At 28.8% G+C, this 25,163-nt stretch overlaps 1 protein-coding gene across 4 annotated transcripts in view; it reads right to left on the bottom strand.

The window, feature by feature from the left end:
* Positions 1-25,163, bottom strand: part of LOC130899883 (5-hydroxytryptamine receptor-like) — a 350,025-nt gene that overhangs the window by 102,098 nt on the left and 222,764 nt on the right. For all 4 annotated transcript variants that reach the window (XM_057810059.1, XM_057810060.1, XM_057810054.1 and 1 more), the window contains one exon: positions 727-881. In XM_057810059.1, coding sequence (XP_057666042.1) covers positions 727-841 — 115 coding nt within the window. In that variant the 5' untranslated portion in view covers positions 842-881. The remainder of the gene's footprint in view (positions 1-726; positions 882-25,163) is intronic.

Here is a 25,163-nt window from a genome sequence, read left to right as displayed (position 1 = left end):
ACTTCTGGGAAAACATGCCACAAGGATACGGCCAGAACCTGTTTAGAAGCCTTCCAAGACGAGAAGCTGTAATTAGAGCGAGTGGCGGCAACACACGCTATTAGGAAATCCTTGGCTGGTGTTAGTTTAATCACCGTTCATTTTTTTTGTATAGATGTTTTGCATAAATTCTTTGATATTTTCTATGTTTTGTTAAATCAAACTTTTTGTGCTCTGTAGATTAAACTGTTATAAAATTAATTTTTCAAAAGGCGTATTTATTGGTGTTTGAATTCGTAATAATAATAAAATTCGAAAAACAGGCAACACATTTAAAATATTTAAAAAATAATGAGTGATGCGATAATTTTTGTGGGGTGTATATTATTGTTTCTTCAAATTACTGTATGGAATAAATTAAAAGTTTTCAATTAATTTATATAACTGTGTGTATCGGATACTATTTAGTGTCTTGAAAAAACTCGTAAGGAGATATCCGATTATAATATTGGAGAATTCTTATTCATTAACAAATAAAATTTTTTACCAGATTCCCACTCCTGTTTTAAGAGTTTGATGGTTGCCATATTTTGTGACACACTGAAAAATGTACACATTTGATTTTTGAAAGATGAAGTTTCAAGGACGGTAATTGTTAAATACTATATCCCTTTCACGTGTCCAATTTATCGTATATTCTGTTCATCGAAGCAAAAATACTATCTTAATTTATGAAAACTCATTTACCTTGTGATGACATGAAACAATTAGATCCAGGCACCAAAAGTAGAGTTGTAACTCCCTGAAAGTTCGAGTGGAAATAAGGTGATAGTTTCCTTTTTTGACTGGCTCCAATAACCATGTCTATTCATCTGAGACTGAGTGTTGCCAAAGATTTTTATCTGAAATAAAAATAATAAAATAGTATTCTTCTTTGAGTGGAAAACGTTATTGTGAAAACATCTGGAATAAATGTTTGTTCAGACGTGCTTGAAAAGTTGAACGTATATGACATAATGGAACACTGAAAATATATTATATAAGTTTTTTACATATTAAACATTACGCTGATTTGAGGTGATCGAGAGTTTTGTGTGCATTGTAAGTTGTCTGGAACTTCTCTACTCTAATTGAGACACTATATATTTTTACAAATTTCAATGAAGCTACAATTAGTAACCCTATCTTCACAGCGTTTTGCTAACTTACATTGACGAAGGATCAATTTGTTTGAGCAACAATATTGAATCGTGAAAATTGTATCTTTATTGAGATTGAAAATGTGAACATATCACTAAAAGAAATTTGTCACTATTTTTTCTTCAATTGAATCTTGACTCTTCACGGTAAAAATACGTACAAGATGATTCAAAACGTCAAATCAGACAATAAATTTAAGACAATATATTTAAATATTTTTCATCGCATGTCATAGAAAATTCAGTTGATAGTTTCAAGGTCTCGTCTTAAATAGATATGTAGGTTGATATTTTTCCTATTGTGAAGGTTCAATATGTAATCAAAGATAATAACTTCATTAGGATTCCTTAATGGAGATTTGATTGGATAATTATGGATTCACGAAGAATATCACAGAAACGCAGCCCGAACCTGTCAGGTTTTTTAGGACAATATCTTGACTCACCCATCCAACTCATTAAACCCTTGATGCCCTTATGAATAACTGAGAAAATTATAAATCATTTAGACCATAGAATATTGCGGATAAGCCAATAGTCAATAATGGAGATGATGTAGTGAAATGTTAGGTATTCTTATTCACGAGATTTATAATTGTTAGGCTTATCATTGTAAATAATTTCAAATTAATATAGCTGAAGTCATTTCTATACTGCTACACGTTTTAAAGAATATAGTTTTATTGTACAGAATCAACTTCAGTAAACAGATTGTTGAGCAGCAAGATGTTGACTGTAACTAACGTTCCTATGTCCCACTCTTCAATAATAGTCAAAATCAAAATTCACTCATGAATCCCCATATTAAAAGCTGAATGGTCCAAAAACAACACAACAAAGGAGGTGACAGATTTGAGCAAGCTGTGAAAATTTGAAATACGTAAGTAAGTATTGAATCAGGTCCAAATATTTATGGAAATAGTAGTATATAGGGTTCATGATTTTAATTAATTAAAGTATAACATGAAGCTGTTGATTTTGTAATTGCGTATATCTGAAAACACCGTTCACAAAATTTTCAAATTATAAAATACCACATATTTTTCTAAATCAGCAGAATGGAATGACAAACAATCGCCTATTTGTGAGTAAATTTTCATTCAGAAAATTTGTTCGACTAACATCAAAGAATTTTTGACAGCTTCTGAGACTTTGTATATGGTTCCATACATTTATATTTTGATATAGGTCTTTCGTAGTAACAAGGTTATTATTGTCATTTCATTTTTGATTTGTGTAACTGAACACAATGCCAAATGTGTGAAATACATGAAGTTTGAATGCGACCAACAACTTTGATCAAAATATACATTACAATAATAAATATTGTCATTCATTTTAGTCCACTGCTTAAGTACATTAGAAAAGTATTGTTATTTCTACTATTTTTTCGAATTTATTTTATTATTTATTAAGGTTTTTATGGATTGGAATTCAACAATTCCTATCAACTAATTTTGTATTTTGTAATAAAATTTCTTTGACTTTCATCTGTTATTATTTGGTTTATATTGAGGAAATTCAACTAACCTTACTAATATTAACTAACCAATCTAAATTTAACTTATCAAAAATGATTGATTATGATTTTTTATGAAAAACACAAATAATATAATTCAAACTATTGTAGGTACTTTATAAAATGCTCGCCGCTGCTTTTCATACAATAACATAATTCAACCCTCATAAATCTAAGAGGGGACGTTCTCCAAGTGAACATATTCGTGGTATTTTCTGCAAAAAAATTAATTTTAATGTGTAACTCACAAGAGTTTTTCGAGTTGCTTTAACAGAAAGTCGGTTTGTTTGTGCTTTGTGTCAATAGTGTTTATAATGAGTGCTCATAAACGAATTCGGGACGATAGAAACCCAACAGATGAAGAACTAATGTATTTTTTGGAGAATGATGACCCGGAGTATGAAGAATTTTTAGATACAGGAGAAGCGAGTGATGCAAAGTTTGTAGACCATATATCTGACGATGAAGAAGAGGATGATATTATTATTGGGAACGATGAAATGAAAGAAATGATTAAAGACGAAGTTGAGTCTAGTATTTTTCCACCAGGTTATCCTACTATGTATCTAAAGACGGACTTGTTGATCAAAGTAACCGTTCGAGAGTGAGAAGGCAACGAGATAAAATAAGAAAGCTCTAGTTCTAAAGTCGCCAGTATTAAAGTTGCTTTTCTATTGTTTTCATGTCAAGATATATTGGATATCCTAATAGAGGAATTAAATCGTGAACTCGCGGCATTTGAAAAAAATTGGAATTGCAATCATCCGACAAATAAAAAGAAGCTCATTCCCACAAATAATACTTACACAATTACTTTGAGAAGCAGTGGGTGACCTATAGAAATGCTGTGGTTTAGTGATATTCCGTATACTCGCTAAATAATCCTAGTAGCTATTAATCAAGATCGGTTCAAATTCATTAAAAAATTTCTACGTTTCGATAATTTTGAAACACGAGAAGATTGGAAACGTGGCGATAAAATGAGGAACAAGCCAGCCAAGTACCATCTGAAGGTGTGGGCTCTTCCATATTGCGATTCGCCTTACATATATAACATGCAGTTGTAATTAGGTAAAGCTTGATAATGTACCCTATTTCTGTTATCTAACAAACATTTTCTTCATGTTTGGAAAAGCAAAACAACCAACCTGAAAAAAAATCAAGGCGAAAGAGTGCTTATGGATATGACAGATCATCTATCGGGTGGATACGGTGTTACCTCCAATTTCCAATAGGCAGACAAACTGTGAGATAAAAAATAACATTATTTAGTACTTCTACCATTTGCTGGATAAAGCAGCTATAAACGGATTCAGAATATGGCATTAGTAAATCCAAATGATTACGCAGGCTGCTTGGATGTCCGAAGAAAGGTTATGTAAGATTTGTGTAGAGAGCTGGTAGAAAAAAATATCGTGTGCCGATACAAAACTTTACCAAATTTAAGAAAATCTATAAAGCAAAGTCTGCGTATTACGAGAAGCAGAGGCTGCTATTAGTGAATCAGTAGAGAATCTTGATCGATTTTGGGGACGTTGCAGCCATTGTGAACGAAAGAAAGATCAAAAAAAGGTATGAAGGGACATAAATTTGTATGTACAGAGTATTCTATGAAACAAACACTTTGCAACGATTGTTAAATGATATAGCTTATTTTTGTAATATTTCAAGCATTAAACAATTATTAAAACTAATCAACACTTTGCGTTTTGAGTCACTAGAACATACCAACTTGCAACACGTACTCGTAGATTCAAAGCGCATACATATGTACCCCATCAGCCGTTTAAGCAAATTTTATGGTTTACCCTTATAAAGGTTCCAAATGTTTCACACAGATTTCGAATAAATAAATTGTTCTTTAGCGCAAATCTAATAGAAATTCAGGATGTGCTGCAAATACCTGCAATTCCGAAAGAACAGATCTGAATGGTTTAAATTGGTTGAATGCACTGGACACCCCACAGATCTACTTTCAAGCCATTCAGTCATCAGAAACTGATTGCTTGGTACAGTAAGTGGTGTGCAATCTTGTTGAAAAAACAAAATTGAATGAATTCAAATATCTCATATTCTCTCATGAATGGTATACCGTTTTAACAAAGTGATAGAGGATGTAAATTTACTTTTCAAATATGTTCCCGTGCAAAGAATGGACCATTATTGAAAAAGTTATTTCCCATATTTTTTTTAAATTATAGATGCTTGTGAAGAGAATTCAAAATTTCATTTACACAATTAATAAAATACAAAATTATCTCTTACTCAATGTCTTGATAATGAAAATAAACTTTCGAAAGCTTGACAAATTGAGAAGGGGTTGTTATGTTTACTCTCCGGCTATTATTTGAATGCAACTTCAGGGTTTATTCTCATCACGAAGTATGAATATTCTTGGATTTGTATGTTGGTTAGTAATTATATTTCATTAATTTCTGTCACTTGGCTCCTCACTGGAAGCTTTTTCGAAACAATATATTTGATAATAATAAAAAAAATATGGTTGAAGCATACATAAACATAAAATAGACAATATGACAGTGAAAAATATCATTGAAATCAGTACACCCACCTTAAAAAATTCAACAAAACAATATTATAAGATGTCATAATTAATTCAATTTTTTGACTAGTATTTTTTATGTTTTGTTTATCAATAATAGTTTTTTATAGTCACTTAGTTGATTGTTAATATTTGATAATTTGTTTGTTGTTAGAATTTTTTTAGTATATATGTGACCATTTATTATATTTTTAGAATATTTTGTAATCATTTCTAGGTACGTTTGAGCCAATTCATAAATTAAATTATTCGCAATTGAATAAAATGTAAATAAATCCTAATCTAGCTTCGAGCCGAAAAAACATTCATTGGAAATTAAATTATATAGTTGAAGAACATAAGTAAATCATATATTTATTTACATATTCACATTTTTTTCTATGGAATAGTGTTTGTCCAAACAGTTAATTCAATAAAAATGTATAATTAGGTGAACGGTCATCAATTTATCTAAATGGGAAAATTTTCCCCTACATTTAACGCAACAGTATAAATAAAATTTGTGTGAGAATCAGTAAAAAATTGATGTCAATTAAACTATTGTTTTTGATTAAATTTTTAGCATCCAATCAATTCTTAATATGATATTGTGATCCGTAATTTATAATTTCATTATTATTTTGAATATATAACGCAGAAACTTCTAATTAGTTAAGATGTTATAACGAGTAAAAATAAGAAAATTCTAAAACTGGATGAAAATTTTAGTTAAAGTTACGTAAACGAGAAGCATTCTTTTATCTTTTCAAAGCTTAACAAACTTCAGAAAGAAAGATATTATGTTCATTATTTTTATATATATTTCTGACAGAATATTAAGTTATTACACAGAAAATTCGGAGAATTTTGATCAATATTTTGAGCCAAATTAAGGATAAATTATTCAAATTGACACAATTGTGATGGCATTTTCAAATAATATTCCCAAATCCGATATACCAAACAACAAAACTTTATATTATTCTCACTTTTCAATTCAAGAATCGCAAAGCTATATTTCACTTAATTCAGAAATCTGTGTAAACATTCACGAGACTTCTATTGGAATTATTCATTTTGGAAAAAGAAACAGGATTGAGTAAACTGTCTTAGTAAAGTTTTGAATTATTTGCATTGGTATCCTTATAGTTGGCTTTTTGTTTGTTTTCTATCCAAAATATAGTCAATCTGATGAATTTAATAGAAGTTTCTTTCAAGAATCATATTTCGAATATTTTTTCAGTTTAAAAAAAAACATTTCTTAAACTAAACTATACTCAGCAGTGTTTCTCAGGTTATGTCTAATGTTACACTAAACTTGTAAAGGTGGTTTGAACATCCACAGTTTACCCAAACTCAAATATTTTTTGGTACTTTTAAGTCTACTTTCTATTATTAGTTTATCTAGTAGATAATTTGAAAATAATAACGACATTTGTATGGTGATATTCATTGTTATCGAAACACGCATCACACGTGTAATTCTGATTGTGACATGGTGGTAGAATTAAATAATGTATTCTGTGTCATATAAATTCCTATTATACCCTGCATAAGTACGAATTTCATGATTCATTGTAAAAACATCCAATTTCTGTAGAGTAAATTAGAATGAAAGATTTTGAAAATATAAGCTGTCAATCAGAGATAGAAGCTTGATTTTTGGTGACCCTAGAGAACTAAAAATCGAAAAAAAAAACATTTAAAACATTTGAAAGAATATTGGAAATTTTCAGTGAGGCTTTGAAAAAATATCAGTTCTTTGAAAAAAAATTCACATTTTCAAGGAATCAACTTTCTTTTTCATGAAACTAAATAATTAGTTATAAAATTTGGTTGGAAACGTTTAGGTAAATAATAAAAATAATGAAACTGTGTTTACACTATTCAATGAAATATGTTAAGTAAACGTTTTTATATAGTACATCGTTGTGAACATTACAATTTCATCGTAATATTCCACCTCCAAAATAATTATTGATAATTAAAACAGTTCAGGCCGTTTGAATGGTTCATTAAACATAGTGAGAGAGACATTATGATAACACTAACCACACTAACCCCATTGCATTCAAGTATATTATAGAATCGACAGAAATTAATGAAGTGTTTGGTTAAGCTTGGAAAGTTGATTACTTAGAGAATTCTCACTTTAAGGTGTTTACATTCTTTTCAATTGATTTCTACTTATTGAGAAGTCTCAATTAGCTCAAAGGATGGATAGAGAATTTAATTTCGAATTGCTGTTGATTGCCTGCCTATTTGTTCTACTTTGGTAAGATACAATTTTCACCCATTTCACGTTTCATTTTTGGAAATTTTTATTCCTTTCCATAAATCTAACCGTATCTTTGTCAAGTGATCTAGTACTGGATGTCTAATATTTGTCGGTAGAAATTTTATTACCTTTTACGATATTACCACTTGATATTACCCTTCTATTATACAAATCAATTCAATGTAACTGTACTTTCATAAATGTCTTCTAATTAGATGTTCAAATTATTGAATTTTCAGTAATTTCACTATAATTTGTTTTTTTGGTTATTTTCCATTTTCATCATACTTTTGTATTCAGTAAACATGAAAATGAAAATAAGTAATACATTAGTATACCATTTATTAACAATTTAGTAATTAACAAGTGTAATGGTTATTTATCAAATGCACGATATGATTTGTGTGTTTGCTCAATCAAATTATAGTGGTCCAGCTGCGGCTCGAAGATATTCACAAATATACCCAAATCGAAGGCAAACCAATTACAAACTGTACCAAAATCTTTACAACCGCTTAGGTGAAACGGGGTCTTACGCTCTAAAACTGAGTACGGTGCTACTAAAAAAATCACTGCCGATGAAGAAGATGAAATTTTAATTTGTGTTACGGAGATTCCAGTTATCAGTACTCGCCGATTAAGTCTGCAAACAGGTATAAGCCAATCATCTATTTTTAGAATACTGAAGAGGGAAAAATTGCATCTATATCATATATTTACGAAAGCGGATCATAAAGTGTATTGAAGTAAATGGTGGGCATTTTGAGCATTTGCTTTGAAGTTTTTATTTTTGTTTACAAATTTGTTATTGTTACATATTTAAGGAATAATAAAATTTTTTTATGAAAAAATTTAAATTTATTGAACTTTTTAGAAGCAAATAACTCGATAACCGATTGAGTTACACGAGTCAAAGAGTAACTTTTTTTGTAGAATTTAACGCTTTTTAATAGTTTTTTATTATTTTAGTTGTAAGTTTAGCCCAAAAAAAGTTTACTTTGATCCCATTAACACAAACAAGTGTAACTAGAAGTATTTTATTAGGAACGTGGCAAGGAAACACTAAAGTAGACTAATTTCTATATATTTTTCGAGTTTTTGAATACTTATATATCGTCTGGAAAATAATTAATTAAGATTTCCGGTTATTTTTGATGTTATTAAAGTTTTTGAGCTCATAGAATTCAAAATTCAATATCAAATTGACGTTGATAGACATATTGATTAATTGAAATATTGATAGTGGTTACTATGGGAATTTTCATCAATTTTTGATTGGTTAGATTTTGAATGACGTTGAATTTTTATAGGTTAGATAAGAATAAGTTGTAGTGAATGTTGTTTGATATTGATTGGGAACGTGGCGATGAAACACCAAAGTGGACTAACTTTAATATATTTTCCTTTAATATTTACAATTATTAATCAAGATTGTCGGTGTGTTATAAGCTTTAAAATTCAATATTCAAATTAATGTTAATAGAAATATTGATTAATTGAAATATTGATTGTGGTTACTATAGGGATTTTCATTAATTTTTAATTATGGATAAATTTATGGATAACATTTAATTTCAACAGATTAAGTCGTTATGAATGTAGCTGAATATTTATCAGTTAGAATATGAATAACAATAAATTTTATAGGTTAGGTCGTTATAAGTTGAAATTTATAGGTTACGTCGTTATAAGTTGAAATTTATAGGTTAGGTGAGGTTGGTTGGTTGTTAATGGCGTTGAATTTTTGTTTTTCAAAATCTTAAAGATATTCATAAATTACACTAAGTTTATTTAAATCAGTTTTTTTATTAATGCATTGATCATTTTGGGCAATATATGTTGTTTCTAAAAATAAACGTTTTGTGTAGTTTTTTTTCTAATGTCAAAACTTTGTAATATATGAGATAAAATGAGAAATTGAAAATTAACCATGCAATTTACCGAATAAGAGATAATACTCCCATATAAATCGAAACGGTCGATCTGAACAAAGCAATTAACTATTTAAGATTATGCTATAAACGCCACTTAGGCTTGTTTTTCGTTTCTCTTTTCTATATTGGATCCAATTTGGCAGGTTGGAAATTATAAATAGCGAATGAGAAATTCGAAGCGACAATTTTAACGTTGAGTTTATTAAATGGAATTAGTCATTTCATTCGATGAAGTTTTTTTGTTATTACTTCAAGTATTCCTGTCGTATTTTTTATGCTCGTCACTAAAGTAGAGAAGCTTTTCTAAAAAGTATTCGCTCTCAACTGAATTCATGATTTAAATAATTCATAGAACTAACTTGTCTACACTCTAAAATTGACATGAAAATTTTCAACTCGTTCTAAATCAAATCATATATTTCTGGTATATATGGTAAGATTTATCGGTAACAGAGAAAAAACTCTAATAGTGGTTTTCATCATCTTTTGCAAAAACAATGATAGCATTTATTATCCTAATTGCAATTTTATTTGATTTAGATACGTTTTGCTTTATATTTAGAGGAATTTTTCAAGTTAGTTATTTTTTTATTAGAAAGAACCATCAGGAAGAATTTGTTACGAAGGAAAAGTCGGGACCAGAGACGGGATACTATATATCAAGATAAATTTTTGACCTTTCGTACACTGAGACAAAGATTTGTTACCAGGACTTCTGTACACAACAAAATTCGTAGCAAAATAAGGTTGTTGTCCCTCATCTAGAGTTAACTTCAATAAATAATTTTCAATATTCACCTTAGCATTTAACATAGACATAGTTTTGTTAGAAATAAAATAACAGGACCAACTTCTGGATGACTTCAAAATTATCAGAATACGAGTGCTCAGAAGAAGTTGGTCTACTACTACTAGCTTATTTTACCATAATTACAAAGTCATATTTTAATAAAGACCGAAATAAGTCGAAACGTCAATTTTCGCCTGTTTCTTCCAACTGATTTTCTATCAAAAGGTACCTAAAATTAAGACGATCCATCACGATATGACTTTCAAACAAAACAACTGTACAGGTCTCTTAAATGAAATAAATCCACGTTTTTCACGAAAGAGCTCATGAGAGCAAATGATGCTTTTTATTTAGCACATGACATTAGAATAAAGTAGGAAAGTCAACTTCGATTAATATACAACAATTTGTTTGCTTGAGAAATTCCCAATGATAGTGCGAACCTCCCAAAAAATTAAATTTTTAACCAACAAATTGGTCGAGATAGTTGCATGAAATATTAATTTTAAAGGAGAACATTTTGAAAAACAATAAAATCAGTTTCCATCAGAAATATCAACACAAGGGTGAATACTGAATTTTGTTCGTGAACATTCTTCTCGAAATAACTTAAGTTGAAATATTGTGGTACTCTCTTTTATCTGATAGAATGCGGGACAGAGTATAGTATTGCGATGTGTATAAGTTTATGGGGATAAAAGAAGAACGTTAATTCCTAGTGTATAGATTTTGTGGAAATAGTAATAAAGCCCAGAATAGGCAATTGTTCATTGATAGAAATTTTCCAACTTAAATTTTCTTATGACGTCGCTTAGTCTTATTGTAGTACGTTTATTCTATTATCCCAGTTCTGAACCTACCTTGAAAAACAAAATGAAATAAAAAATCATTCATTATGGTATCACAGCTGAAATTTCAATTTTAAATTAATTTTGTTGTTGGTAGAAATTGGGTTTATTTTCACGGCGCAATAGAATATATTCTAATTGTTTTCCAAAAAGATCTCAACTTTTGTGTTGACGATTTTCAAATTCATTTTTAATTAATTATTAATTAATTTGTTCAGAAGCATGCTATGGATAATGCTGCCTCCTTCATTCTACCTTCAAGTTTTCCTCTTTTGTAACGGAATTTATGAATTGAAAAAGAACTTTGATTTGAATCATATTGGTTGTTTTTTAATATCATTTTAATATCATTTAACATAGTCTCCTACTTATATATATATATATATATATATATATATATATATATATATATATATATATATATATATATATATAGACACGTTACATAAATATGGAGTCTATTTCTGATTGACAATCAAATTGTTGTGGATTTAACGATCTTACGATTATGAATAGTATCAAATATTTAAATTGAAAAAGATAGATTATAGATTAGGTAATGTTGACTGCGATTGAGAGCGTTGAATTCATTCATTCGTTCTACGAGATGAAGTTCTGAGGTTCTTTAATCAGTTTTTTATCAATAAACTGAACATTTTTAGCGATGTACTTTCTAAAAATAGGCTTTTTTTTGGTATTTTCAGTTGTGTGAAGCCAGCGAATATTCATCAAGTTATTATTTGTCAGTGGTTAACCAATGTCTTTTTTCTCACAATTTAAATAAGGAAATTTCATAAATTGGCAATTTATTGGCTGGTGTTCTATCTTTGATTTTAGTAAAGATTCAAGTCAAAAGCTAGTATGGGACTATATTGTTTATAGATACCGGAAATTTTATGAATGGTATAATGTCAAAGTGACTGTCATATGTATTATATAGAATTCGTTCCGATGGGTATGAAGAATATGATTTTTCATAGAAAAGATGTAGAATATTTTTCGTTAGATATTGGATTTGAAATTTAAGAACTCTATTTCTAATTTGTTTGATTAAAGTAATTTTATTGTTATGTTATGTGGGTGATAGAATATATATAAATATATATATATATATATATATATATATATATATATATATATATATATATATATATATATTGAAGCATTGTTAAAAATGCCACGCGGTTTAGACACTAGCGCAAAACCTTAGAGTTTAACTAAATTTTTTATGAATAGTTAACTTAGTTGAAAAAATATGCTGTAATTTAAATTCTATATCGGTAATGGTAAGATAATGTTTCATAAATTATGTTATGCTATTGTTAATTGGGAAATGTATCTCAATGTCCTGTTTATATTGTACAGCACTTACAGTTCTGGTAAGGTTATTTATTTTTTTATATATTTTCTAAGAAACTACAAAAAAATATTTTACAATCGTTTCGAAAGACACGTTAGCTATTTTCTGTTGTTTCTACATTTTTGTTGCTAAATATAATTGAAGTAACTATGATATACACCAGATTTATAGGAAATCGATCTGATAATTTTGGTGCTTACAATTCCAATCTGGTATCGATTTATCGTTACACATAATTGACTTCGAAACTTATTCCCCATTTAATATTTGGTACACCATATTTATTTATATAACATAAACTTTTATTTTCCAATATTCATTGGCACTTATATGTGAAAATTAAAGTACCAATGAATATAGATAATTCAGTTCAACACAACAAAAAACGTCAGTTTAATCTGGAAAAATCGGCTTTATTCCATATTTTCGGTAATCAGTTCATTTTACGTTAATTTGATAGAAAATTGTTGATGCATAACCATACTTTTAATATGAAGACGGAACTTATCAAGTTTTGAATATCAGAGAAAGTGTACAATTATAAATCGTGAATTTCTTTACAAGGCAAAGGGGTATTGAAACAGAAGTCTCCAGCTAACAAAAAATTTCTTTTGTGTATAGTTTGAGGATCTAAGAATGGGAATTTAATCATGGAACTGTCTGCTTCACAATAATACCACAATATTATGAAACTCGACAAAAATCCAACTCCACTCTCTTTATATTCTCAACAGTCACACTTTGATCAGAGAATGGTCATTTATACATCGGATGGTTGGTTTCTTTGATGTCGTTAAGAAAAGACTCTAACTAATTGTATAACAAATAACATCGCTGCTTGAAAAGATCAGGAAGCTTATAAATTTTGAAAAATGTTAATGAAGTTCAATTTTATAGGTTGGTTACTGATGGCGTTGAAGTTTTCATAGAATTTGTTTTTGAAAAATCTGAAAGATATCTATACATTCCACAAAAGTTATTTGATTTATTTATTAATATTTATTTATTAATACACCGACAAGTATATGTAGTTATTCTCAGTTGTCAAAACTTTGGCAAATTCATAATTTATAAAAATAAGGAATAAAAGACTAACTAATAAATTACCTAACATACTTTATGGAAGTACTTGTTTAAATTGTGAAAATACATTGGTTTTCATAAGACGTCACCAACCTCTACAAAGAAACCGCCAGCATTTATTACTCAAAACGATCAATGTATTAATAAATGAAGTTAATTTATATAGCCTTAATGTAATCTATAAATATCTTTTAGATTTGGAAAAAACCAATACTAAAAAAATGCAACGCCATCAGTACCTGACCAACTAAACTTCAAATTCAACTCATAACGACCTAACTTAATCTAGCCTTCAAAAATTGAATATCATTCCCAATCTAACCAACAAATATTCAACTCCATTTATAACTACCTAACCTAATCTAACCTAAAAAAAATTCAATGTCATTCATAACCTAACAAATAATTTGAATAGTAACTAGAACTAATAGACACCATATTTATGTCATGTGTCAATTGAAATATTGATAATAGATTAACTTCGTTATGCCACAATCCTCAATTAATTAATGTAAGTAATACATGATTGATTGTAAGTGAAATTTATTTTTCCTGACGCTACTAGAAGTGATACGGAAGGGCATGTTTATTCTAAGTGGCCTTTGAAATAATTTTGTGAATCAAATACTGGGTCAAACCTAAAAACTAACGCAAAAAACGAATTAGAAAGTTTTATAATGCATTTACTAATAATGAAATGATTAATATGCAGTTTTTGTATGTATCAGAGAATGGTGAAGCTTTAAGGCCCAGCGTTATACAAATAATCTTTAACCATGTTCTGATACGTTTAATAAGATACATATTCATTTACAAGTGACTGCAACTTTTGATAAATCAAATAGTAAATATTAGTAACAATTTGAATAATAATTTATTGCATCTATATCGCGTTCAACGTTTGCTATCTACTGACTATCCGCTCCGAATACAATATTGCCAATGGATTTTAGATAAAATCCCAATGCTGCTGCCAATATTCTGTTAACAGATGAAGCAAAATGATTACATATGGGTAGATGTGAATGCACTTTCAACAATTGTAGCACTGTATTCCGGTCAATGTTTGTCTTGGCATCATCAAAGATTATTCAATAGTACCATTTTTTTGTCCAGTCAGTCATATCTTCATTTTTAAATATCAATATTAACATTAATATTAAATATATATTAAATATTAATATATTAATATTAATATTAAAAATTATTGAATATTAAAAATGGCTCATTTACACAAGCCCGGTATTGAACTTAGGATATCTTCAAAACCGTATAGCTGTAAAGTTATTATTTCACTCTGTATATGTTAATATGAGAACAATTTACTCCTAAAATTTCATTTACTCGTTTCGATAATAACATTTCCAACAATGATATTTATTTGAATTATATAAGATCGAAATTCAATATGCATCATTGATTAAACATCCTGTAATTATTTTTAGCGATAGTCTTAAAAATTTGAAAAATCTTTTTTTGACAAACCATTTTTTTGCGAAGAGACACTGGAGTATAATTTATCAGAACTTTCATAACAGCGTAACAAATTGTTCGAGTAAGACATTCTCATTTCATATAGTGAAAGCAAAAACTTACACAATTTTCTTAGCACGTTTTGTCTTATCAGAAAATACGACACAGTTAACTACAACAATGCCAAAGAAAATTGATCAAAATAACCATTATTACAGATATTATACTCACAGATCACGTAGGCGAACGGGGAATTTCAAAAAAGAGATTATAAAAGACAACAAAGTTATTTTCTATCTTTACTATCTTCAAAAGTTAGAACTTTTCGTGGAGTTGTAGGGAACAATAAACAAAACTTTATTATTTGTTGCAAATAAAAATCTTGCAATGTATCCATATTTCCATGTACATTGAAAATAGTGAAAGAGAGACCACATGCTTGTTAGATCTATCAAATGTTTCATGGCATTGAAACCAGTAAAGTCCAAAAACTGATAATACTAAAAAATAAAAACAAGCTTTAAGTTATGAAAAAACTATAAAGTAAAAAAATGATTCCCGTAAGAATAAAATTGCTGATGAGAAAATTGATGTTGCTATTTATTATAAGAGAGTGGATTGCTTTGAATGACATTGTTAAACTAACTTTGAGTTTTGAAATCAATAGATTTGCTTCTTATTTCCAGTTCGAAGATTCTTTTTTGGATTACTGAAAATAATTCACTGAGCAGGACTTCCCTTTTCATTACTTTTCTTTCTACTACAAGAAGATTTTTTAGTGCGATTATTGTTAAAAGCGTATCGTTTGGTTTCCTAAAACTGTAATTTATTTTTCATTTTTTAGTATAACTTATACTAAAAGTGTTGTTAAACTGTGTTATATTTGAACAAAAGTCTATTTTCTACTTTTTAATACAACTAACTCTAAAAACATGTTTTTAAATTGTATCATATTTTTTGATTTTTAGTTCAATTCGCTACTTTTAACCTGTACAGATGTGTTGATGGGTGCATTTCAATTTTGTAAGTCTGGGACTGCACACTTACGTAATTCGCTCACTAGCTCTGTCTTTCTTAGTCCCATGCCAAAGATACAAAATAAATTCATGAAACCCGGCGAATATCGTCAGAATAATCAGATATTTTTATCAAATTATTGCATTGTCTTCAGTCTCCGACAAGTGTTCAAAGCTCAAATTAAATCTGATCGCTCAAAGGTTAGCAAAAATGAGGCCAAAATGTCAGATAAAAAGAGAGAAGAGTGTTAAAAAATGTAACTCAGTAAATTCCGCCAATGCGAAACAATTTTTTAATGAGATCAACAAACATTACATACATTACGTGGACACATTGTACATAAAGGCAACTGAGAAAATTAACTTTGAAAAATTATAACGAAGAATCAACAACAATTGGAAATGCCGTTATTGTTAAAGTAGAGCAAAAAGATTTTACGTTTAAAAGCTGATTTGGATAACTGATGTAGAAATCAATCAACATAAACAAGATTCGAATAGTTGAACGGAGAATTATATTTACGGTTAATATAAACATGCTGAATAACAATAATGAAAATAAGAAACATAAAGATTATTATTTAAGACTCGTTCGTGGTTAACTGCCAAGTCTGTTTCAGTACTTATTCATAATTTATGACCAATCAACCGATTATATACCTGTCAGGATTTGAATTAAGTATATTGAGAGCGGAAAATGAGTCTTTTATCTGATTATGTACTTTCGAGTCAACGTCTACTTATAAACGTATGAAGAACTAATACTTCGCCAAAGTACTAGCCAATACATCAACAACTATTTAAAAATTCTCAATTAATTGTAACTTGATTTAAGTTTAAAATATGTACAACAGATTCGATGGAATCATTAATAACAAAGTTTTAGGAGAGATGTAGGAACTAATGAAAAATTATCTGATATAAAAAATAACTTGAATCTTATTACTACACTGAAAGTCTCTGGTGTGGGGTTTGAAGATTAAGAAATAATATTATTACGGTCTATATGTTATCAAGAAAATTACCTTGAACAAGTTGGGTTTATTAATTGTTAATATTAACAGTGACAATCTTGAACCACGTTTTTTTTTGTAACACTCTCGTTCTTCCACTATTTGATTACTCTACTCAGGAATTGCAAAACTGCTACATGGGTTTTTATTTGTTCAATTAATTCTATACGCTGAACGATCCTCACAATACTAGAAATATTAATCTTTATAAAGTATCTCAACATCGCAAAGCTAACTTTCAAAAATATTTATTGTAAGCCTCGGTTCAAATTTGGAATAGGTTACCGAAAAACTAAAAAAACCTCGCATTTAAATCTTTTTGTATGGAGATGGACAAGAACTAACTAAATAAAAAAATTACAATACAAAAAACAAATAAAAGATTACCTTACAGGAAAATAAATTCTACTGATTTTGCTCCCGTTACTGTTCACGTTTAATTCTAGTTTTATTTGCATCCCCTTCCCCACTCCTAATACTTTCTTCGCTTGGTGCTATGGTATAATTATTTTATAGGTACAACAAGTCATCTTTGGGTTTTGAAATATAAGAACAGATTCTATTCTCATCTAATCCGTTTTTTGAATTTATGAATTTATGAAACAACCTCATGAAACTGCGGAAAGCAAGTGTGAATTAAACTTAGAAGTACTATCATATCTTTAAGATCATAAATTGCTAGCGGATGAACAATCTCTCCTGCGAATAATTATCCATGTATCTATACATCTGCACTAACCATGATGAGGAACCAGTTTATCAAAGGCTCAAATATGGTAACGTGAATGTTCGAGTAATTTATTAAGAAAGAGAGTCGATAGGAATACATGAAAGGTAGAGATGCTATTAGTTATATAATGTACAGGGTTGGTTGATGATAAATGATACTAAACATTAATTAACACATCAATGGACCAGATTACATTTTCAGAGTTAATATTGATACGGTACGTACTTTCTTGATCACGGTAACAAACTGTAATAATATAGAAATGAATGTATTGTGTTGATTCTAAGTACTCAAAACAACAAATGAAATCAATATTTATAGTCATTATTGAATTGAAATCTGCATGTTCTCAATAACAAAACGATGTTGAATATTAATAAACTTCGTCCACTTCAAACTTTACACGAAAAACTGCAGCTATATATTTAATTAGTTGTTCCAGTCAACATTTCCTGAGTATGCATCCTTGTGAATGAATGGAAATAATTCTTCATTTTTAACTTTCATTTCTTAAGATAGGCTAGAATGCAATTTTTATTCTTCTACAACAAATTATCACACAATTCAGTTACTGTATGTTATGTTATATAATATTTATAATCACTATAGATAGAAACTGCAGTTTGAGATCCAACTTTTTTTAATATTCATTTAAAGTCACAATTCAGAAATTAATATACTTGGGATATTGGAATATATCGGGAGAATTGTGGTTGCTTTTATAGTCGCAATAAACAAATATGTTGATAACAATACCGCAGAACTAGTTTGAGAAGAAACTAAGATGACAAGATAAGATATAATCTTTGTGGATATTTATTAAAAGATCATTTAATTTAAATAACCAACCGTACTGAAAGGAGGGGCTACACCTCAAGGCCGTTGAAATGCCGTTATTGGTTTGGAATAATTTCAATTCCATTTTACCATGTATACGGATTAATTATTCGATATTATTGTTAATTGCTTATGAAATTAAAACTAAAATTGTTTTGAGAGAATTTTATTTAACGTTTCTATCTATTTTTCGTAGAAATTAACATCAGCTACCTATTACCAACGGTATAATGGAATAAGCAGCTGACGTAGATATGGATTTTGAAATTATTTCATCGGTTTTCCTATGAATGAGAGTACGAAACCGCGAGATGGCGGTATTCTTCCCAATACCGCCGACTGTTGTTCTGTTCATCTCAATACATCTTACAGTTTTTCCATTGACACTTCAATCTCTCCAATATCATCGCCTCAGATCGTTCACCGATCACATTCGCCATAAATGTTTTGGTTACTGACAAATTTATTTTCCTATTGTCTTTATATGAGCCGATAAATATTTGACTTATTAATATATTATCTTGACCAATTCGTTTAGGTTTTTGGTAAGTTAATACGTGACTACTATGATTGTTTCAACCTATTGCGGTCTTTATTAAAATATAATGTGACATAGACAATTTCCTTTAATATAAATATTGAAATAAAAATCTATTCTCAATCATATTTGATAATTTTTCATCCTTAGTTGTTATATCATATGAAATAATAGCAGCATTAACCAGCAGTAACCTACGAAATCTAATCAAAAACAAAATAATGATCTCACTTTATCTTGGAATGGAAAACTTTCTATTTCACTAACAGAAGCAAAAAAATCGAAAATTTATAATGCGATACCTCCAAATATATGGTCTACCAAAACTGCACAACACGACATATCACTGCAATTTATTGTATCATGTATTCAAACACCTCTCACCCAGTAAATTACGTTAAAAATATTTTGAAGAACATTTTATACCAAAATAAATACTATAACGAAATGCATGGGATATCGGAGAAAAAAATATATCAAAATTAGACTTCAATTCATGTCATTCTATATTACAAAAGAGATCAGTAATATTAGTTTCGCTGTTATACCTATTCAATCATGAGATAATGAATTAAGATGCATTAACAAAGCAGAAGATGCATCAAGATAATCAAATAATAAATAGCAAATTGAAGAAAGGATAAACAAATATTATAATCAATTAAGGAACAAAACAAAGCCCAAACATCAAATAGTAGAACTCATTCCGTTACCACATGTACAAGGACTCACAACAACTATCAAATTATTCTAATAAATATAATATTAGAACAAGTTATAAAGGATATTATATATTATGAAAATATTCCACTTAACTTAAATAGAAAACATCCAAAAACAAAAGAATTAATATTGTGTATCAAGTACCTTGTAACTGTGACGCTTTTACTTAGGAAAGACATCTCAATATTTGGAAAATAGATTAAAAAGTCATATATATGATAAAAAAATTAAACTGCAACAACAAACCTAGAAATATCAGAACATATATTCAATTATAAAAATTCAAAAATTCTTGGAAATAAGTAGAACAAAAGAAAAAGACAATTTTTAGAAATGATTCACACACATAGAAACAAAACAATTTTCAATCATATTGATTTAAGTAAAAATTATGATTATATTTTTCAAATTAGAATGAATAATAATTTGATACATAATTTAATATAATGGCCGACACATGCTTGTGCGTGCGTAGAAAGTTGAGGCACCAGAAATTACTACTTTATCAATTAAATAACAATTAAGTGTACGGTGTACCTATCTAACTTCAATCTACTACATAGTTTGATGAATCTCATTCTTGTTAGTATATATTTTAAATATGTCACTAGGTCCTCATATATGTTATTACTAGTTATAATATCATTCTTATGATATTGAAAGTGACAACGTGAAGCCAAAATTCCAAATATTTCGATTTGATGAATCCAAACGATCTATTATCAGACATCATTATAAATTATTCAAGTTTTGTTTTGTATTATACAAAACTTTTTATTGAAATTCATACAAAACGACACAAAGAAGAGAAAATGTATATGTATTACAAGAATATTCATCCTTCATACAAAAATATCATTAGCTTAGTCTGACATAATATGAAAATTAGTTAAAATACTCCGAAATGTCATTAGCTTACCTTATGATAACAAATTAAGATTGATGTTTTGAGTTTCACTCATTTTTGAATCCTTTCATGAATTTTGAGATGGTTGTCTTGTCTGTATTTTTCTACACTCTCTATAAATTTTTTTTTTCATGAAGATAGACGTAAACGTGAGAAGCTTGAAAGATGTCACACATTACATTTTTAGGAGAAAATAAGACATGTCGTGGAAATTCTCACGGGATATAATAACCCATCAGAAAATATCTGAAAGAGAGATGAATAGGATGGACTTCTACAGTGGTTCAAAAAAATTTAAAGTTTTTGTATCAGATTTTCTTAGAGAAGTATTTGGAATAGTATGATGAGAAAAATAATGATACTTTGGTGATAGTCATTGCAAGAATTAATGTTTCAATATATTGGTGAAATTGGTGTTGACAGTTAAAATCGTCAACCTTTGTAACAGTATAGGTACTCTTGATCTACTGATGTGTGAGGAATATTTGTCTCGGTTCTGATAATCTAAAATTCAAATTTAGCCAGAAAATGAACAGCCAAAATTGCCAAGATTTATTGTGTTGTCAACGCGATCTTACTTAAATACAGCACTTAAGTATTAATTAACTTTTGGTGATGAAGCATCGTCCATCGTCCATATAGTACTCTAGATTTGAACGTGAGCGTAATTCGCACAAAGAAAGTCGTTCAGAATCGCTGGTTTTACCAGAAAATTGTATGCTGTTTGGAAATTGATTCAAAAACTAAAATGGAGGAAGACTATCAAGTAATATATCATCAAATCAGGACAAGTTTAGGTGCTCAGTATATATTAGTGAGGAATATAGTAATAGGCAGTTTGAATGATTCAACAAACATTTTTTGTTTTCGATGCACGAAAAAGTGAATAGTGAAGTTTTTTCCGTGGAAGTCACAAATATCGTATGAAACTAGACCCCTCAAAAATGGGAGCAATCGCAAAAACTCGGGTATCTCTGGAATGATAAATCAAGGCATGATGCTCATCGAAACAAATCATTATTTCCAATTCCAAGATAATGTTTATCAACAACTAAATGGTTGTACAATGGGATCTCCAATTTCTTCCTACTTAGCAAAAATTGTAATATAATATATAGGAGAAAAATTATTGAAAATACAAATCAATGTATTATTTTTCAAACACTATGTTAATGACTGCCTAGCTGCAATGCCATCTGATAAATGTGATGATTTCCTAGGTGCTTTTAAAATATTCACATCTAAAATCCAATTCACAATAGAAATAGAAAGCAATAACTATAAAATTTCTAGATATGACACTCATTAAAACTAATGATAATGAAATTGATACTAAATTATATACAAAAGAAATATGGTCTGAAAAATATGAAAATTATGATTCACACCATCCAAAACCCAAGAAACAGTGTCATTACATGATTAGTAGTTAGAGCTAAAAAACAGAAACAGAAACTATGCCGAGAGAGTGGTCTACTGGATTGATTATGCCAATAATGAAGAGATGATAATTAGGGAAATTCATGGACCAGTGGAAGCTGAAAATAATGAGTACTGAGGACTTATAAACTATAAAATATATTAGAAAATGGGGATATTTTAAATACAATAATACAATTGAAGCAAGAATAATAAAATAGTACGGACACATTAAAAAACGGCAGAGTACAGAATGGACAGCCAAAGAAAAGAGATTACTAGGTAGACCAAGAAGGGAAGATCAGATTGTACAAGATATGCAAAATCTAGAAGTACGTGACTAGAACAGACACATGCAGGACAGGAAGGAAGGGAGAACAATAGTTAATGCTTCAAAAACATGTAGAAATAAGATCAAAAGGCCTCAATCCCCGCGGCTACATTTCTTAATAGAATGTACAGCAATATATATATATATATATATATATATATATATATATATATATATATATATACAAAGCTGTACATTATATTATTTCGTAACGTCAAAACAAAAACGTACTCAGTTCCAACAATATCACTATTCTATTTATACCTCAAAACTAGAATCATCAAGACATCAAGGCAACATAAAATGATAAAACAACGTGCCTGAACATCATTCAATGAATAGCTAAGAGGCTTTTGCAGTTAATGTTATTAACTCGTGGTTATCTATTCATTAAACAGGACATGTTAGCGGATGCTATTGAAATTAATTCATGTTAAAGCATAATAATGCTAATGAATTCAATAAAAGACTCCCGCAATTAACTAAACGTCACTGTAGTTTCTCATTATTATGAATTCTAATTATGAGTATTGCATGTGACACGTCGACTTCATATAAATTTTAGCGTTTAGCAATTCAGTACTTGAAACCCAAGATAATTGGATTACAAATATTTCAAATACAGAGATACCTCCACATCTTTTGAAACAGATTTTGTATAATACATCTGACATTGACATAACAATCAATCATCATTTTCGAACGCCATTTCTAGCATTTCTATTCAAACTATTTATACACCTCCAGCATATATAAAATCAGTTACTCCTAAACTTTCTCTCGAATCTTTAAACAACACAATATTAAAATAGCGTACAGTCAAACCCTTAATATCTATTTTTACTGAAGGTAAAAATAAAACACCAATCAATAAATTGCCTGATATAGTATATGAAATACCTTGTTTAAATTGTGACAAAAATACATTGGTCAGTCCGATAACTTCCCACAAGAGTGACAGCAGATATATTCTAATAGATGTTCATTAGCGACTCATGTCTATCATGGAGGATACAATATGAACTATGAATCTGCCAAAGTACTGATAACTGAAAACTACAGAAAACGTCTATTTTTAGAAACAACATATATTGCCCAAAATGATCAATGCATTAACAAGAAAACTGATTTAAATAATCTTAGTGTAATTCATGCATATATTTTTTTAGAATTTGAAAAACTAAATTCTATAAACATTCAACACCATTGACAACCAACTAACTCCACTTAACCTATACCTCACCTTATAACGACCTAACCCATAAAATTTATTGTCATTTATATTCAAACAAATAAATGTTCAACTACATTCATAACGACCTAGGCTACTGAAATTTAATGTTCCATCTATGAATCTATAAATTAACCAATCACTATTGAACATCATTCACTACAACTTAACGTTATCTAACCAATAAAACTTCATCGTCATTAATAATCTAACCAATTAAAAATTAATAAAAATTCCTGTTGTTACCAGAATCAATATTTCTATCAACGTCAATTTGAATATTGAATTTTGAATCTTATGAAATTTAAATTTTCACAAGAATTGTCACTAGTTGTGAAGTGAGTTAAAATATCTTGAAACTACATACTAAATCAATTTACTCTGGGGGTTACCAATCTTTTGAAAAATGTTATAAAACGACCAATGAGTATGTAAGCAACTTTCCCAATATAATAAGAAATACCAACCAGTAATCTCTGGGAGAAAGAACAAATGGATTAAGTTACGAAATATAATAATATAAATAGATACATTGTTAAGATTAATATTGTAGGTAGAAGATAGTGAAAGACCATGGTGTAGGTGGAGCACTCTATAAAAAAAAAGTATAGGGTGTAATATAGAGAGGACAGAAAAGTATTGTTATAGAATCCGGAACAAAAATTTCTTCTTTCCATGTTAGAATTAATAAGATGTTTCTCAAAATATTCTTTTTGTATGAAAATAGTGAACGGAGGAAAGGAATAACAAGTTAAAAATATCATATACCAAGAATCATAGACCTTAATGAAGTTTGGTATTTTCATTCAAAAGTTTTTTCAATGGAGGTGGTGTTAAATGTTAAAATATTTGAGTTAAGTTTATCTTTTGCATTGCGTATATTCTCTTTCACATGTATCTATATAATTTTTTAAAGTACTCTACTCCATCAAAGTTGAAATGAATGAAGAAATTTATCACAAATCTTTTAGTTTCATATACTTTTCCTTATTCTTCCATATTGTTTTAATGTTTCTAACATATTTTTGGCAAGGAAAAGGGTATATGAGAGTAGTGATAAGTGATAACTGAAAGAAATTATACTTTACCCTTGTTAAACATTGTTGTTTCCCGGGTAAATTGTAAAAATATATACTTCACATAACCGATACACGTTAAAGTCGAAAATTATTTATGTTTATTCTGTTTCATCATAAATTAATACTAGCGTTTTATTTCAACTCAGTTTATTAAAATATGAAGTATAATAGAAGTGTTGTTAGAGTCTTTTCAATCTGCAAATATTTGCAGAATACAAACAACACAAAAAAATTTAAAGCACCCTACGTCTGCATCAAGAAAAGTGAGGGCATATATTGAAGTAAAGATCGATTTAAGCTATAAAGCTTCTTATAATGAGGACAGAATAATTAG

Source organism: Diorhabda carinulata, chromosome 1 (assembly GCF_026250575.1).
Source record: "Diorhabda carinulata isolate Delta chromosome 1, icDioCari1.1, whole genome shotgun sequence".
Classification (NCBI taxonomy): Eukaryota; Metazoa; Arthropoda; class Insecta; order Coleoptera; family Chrysomelidae; genus Diorhabda; species Diorhabda carinulata.
The sequence above is the reverse complement of the archived record's forward strand: the minus strand, read 5'-3'. Positions and strand labels throughout refer to the sequence as shown.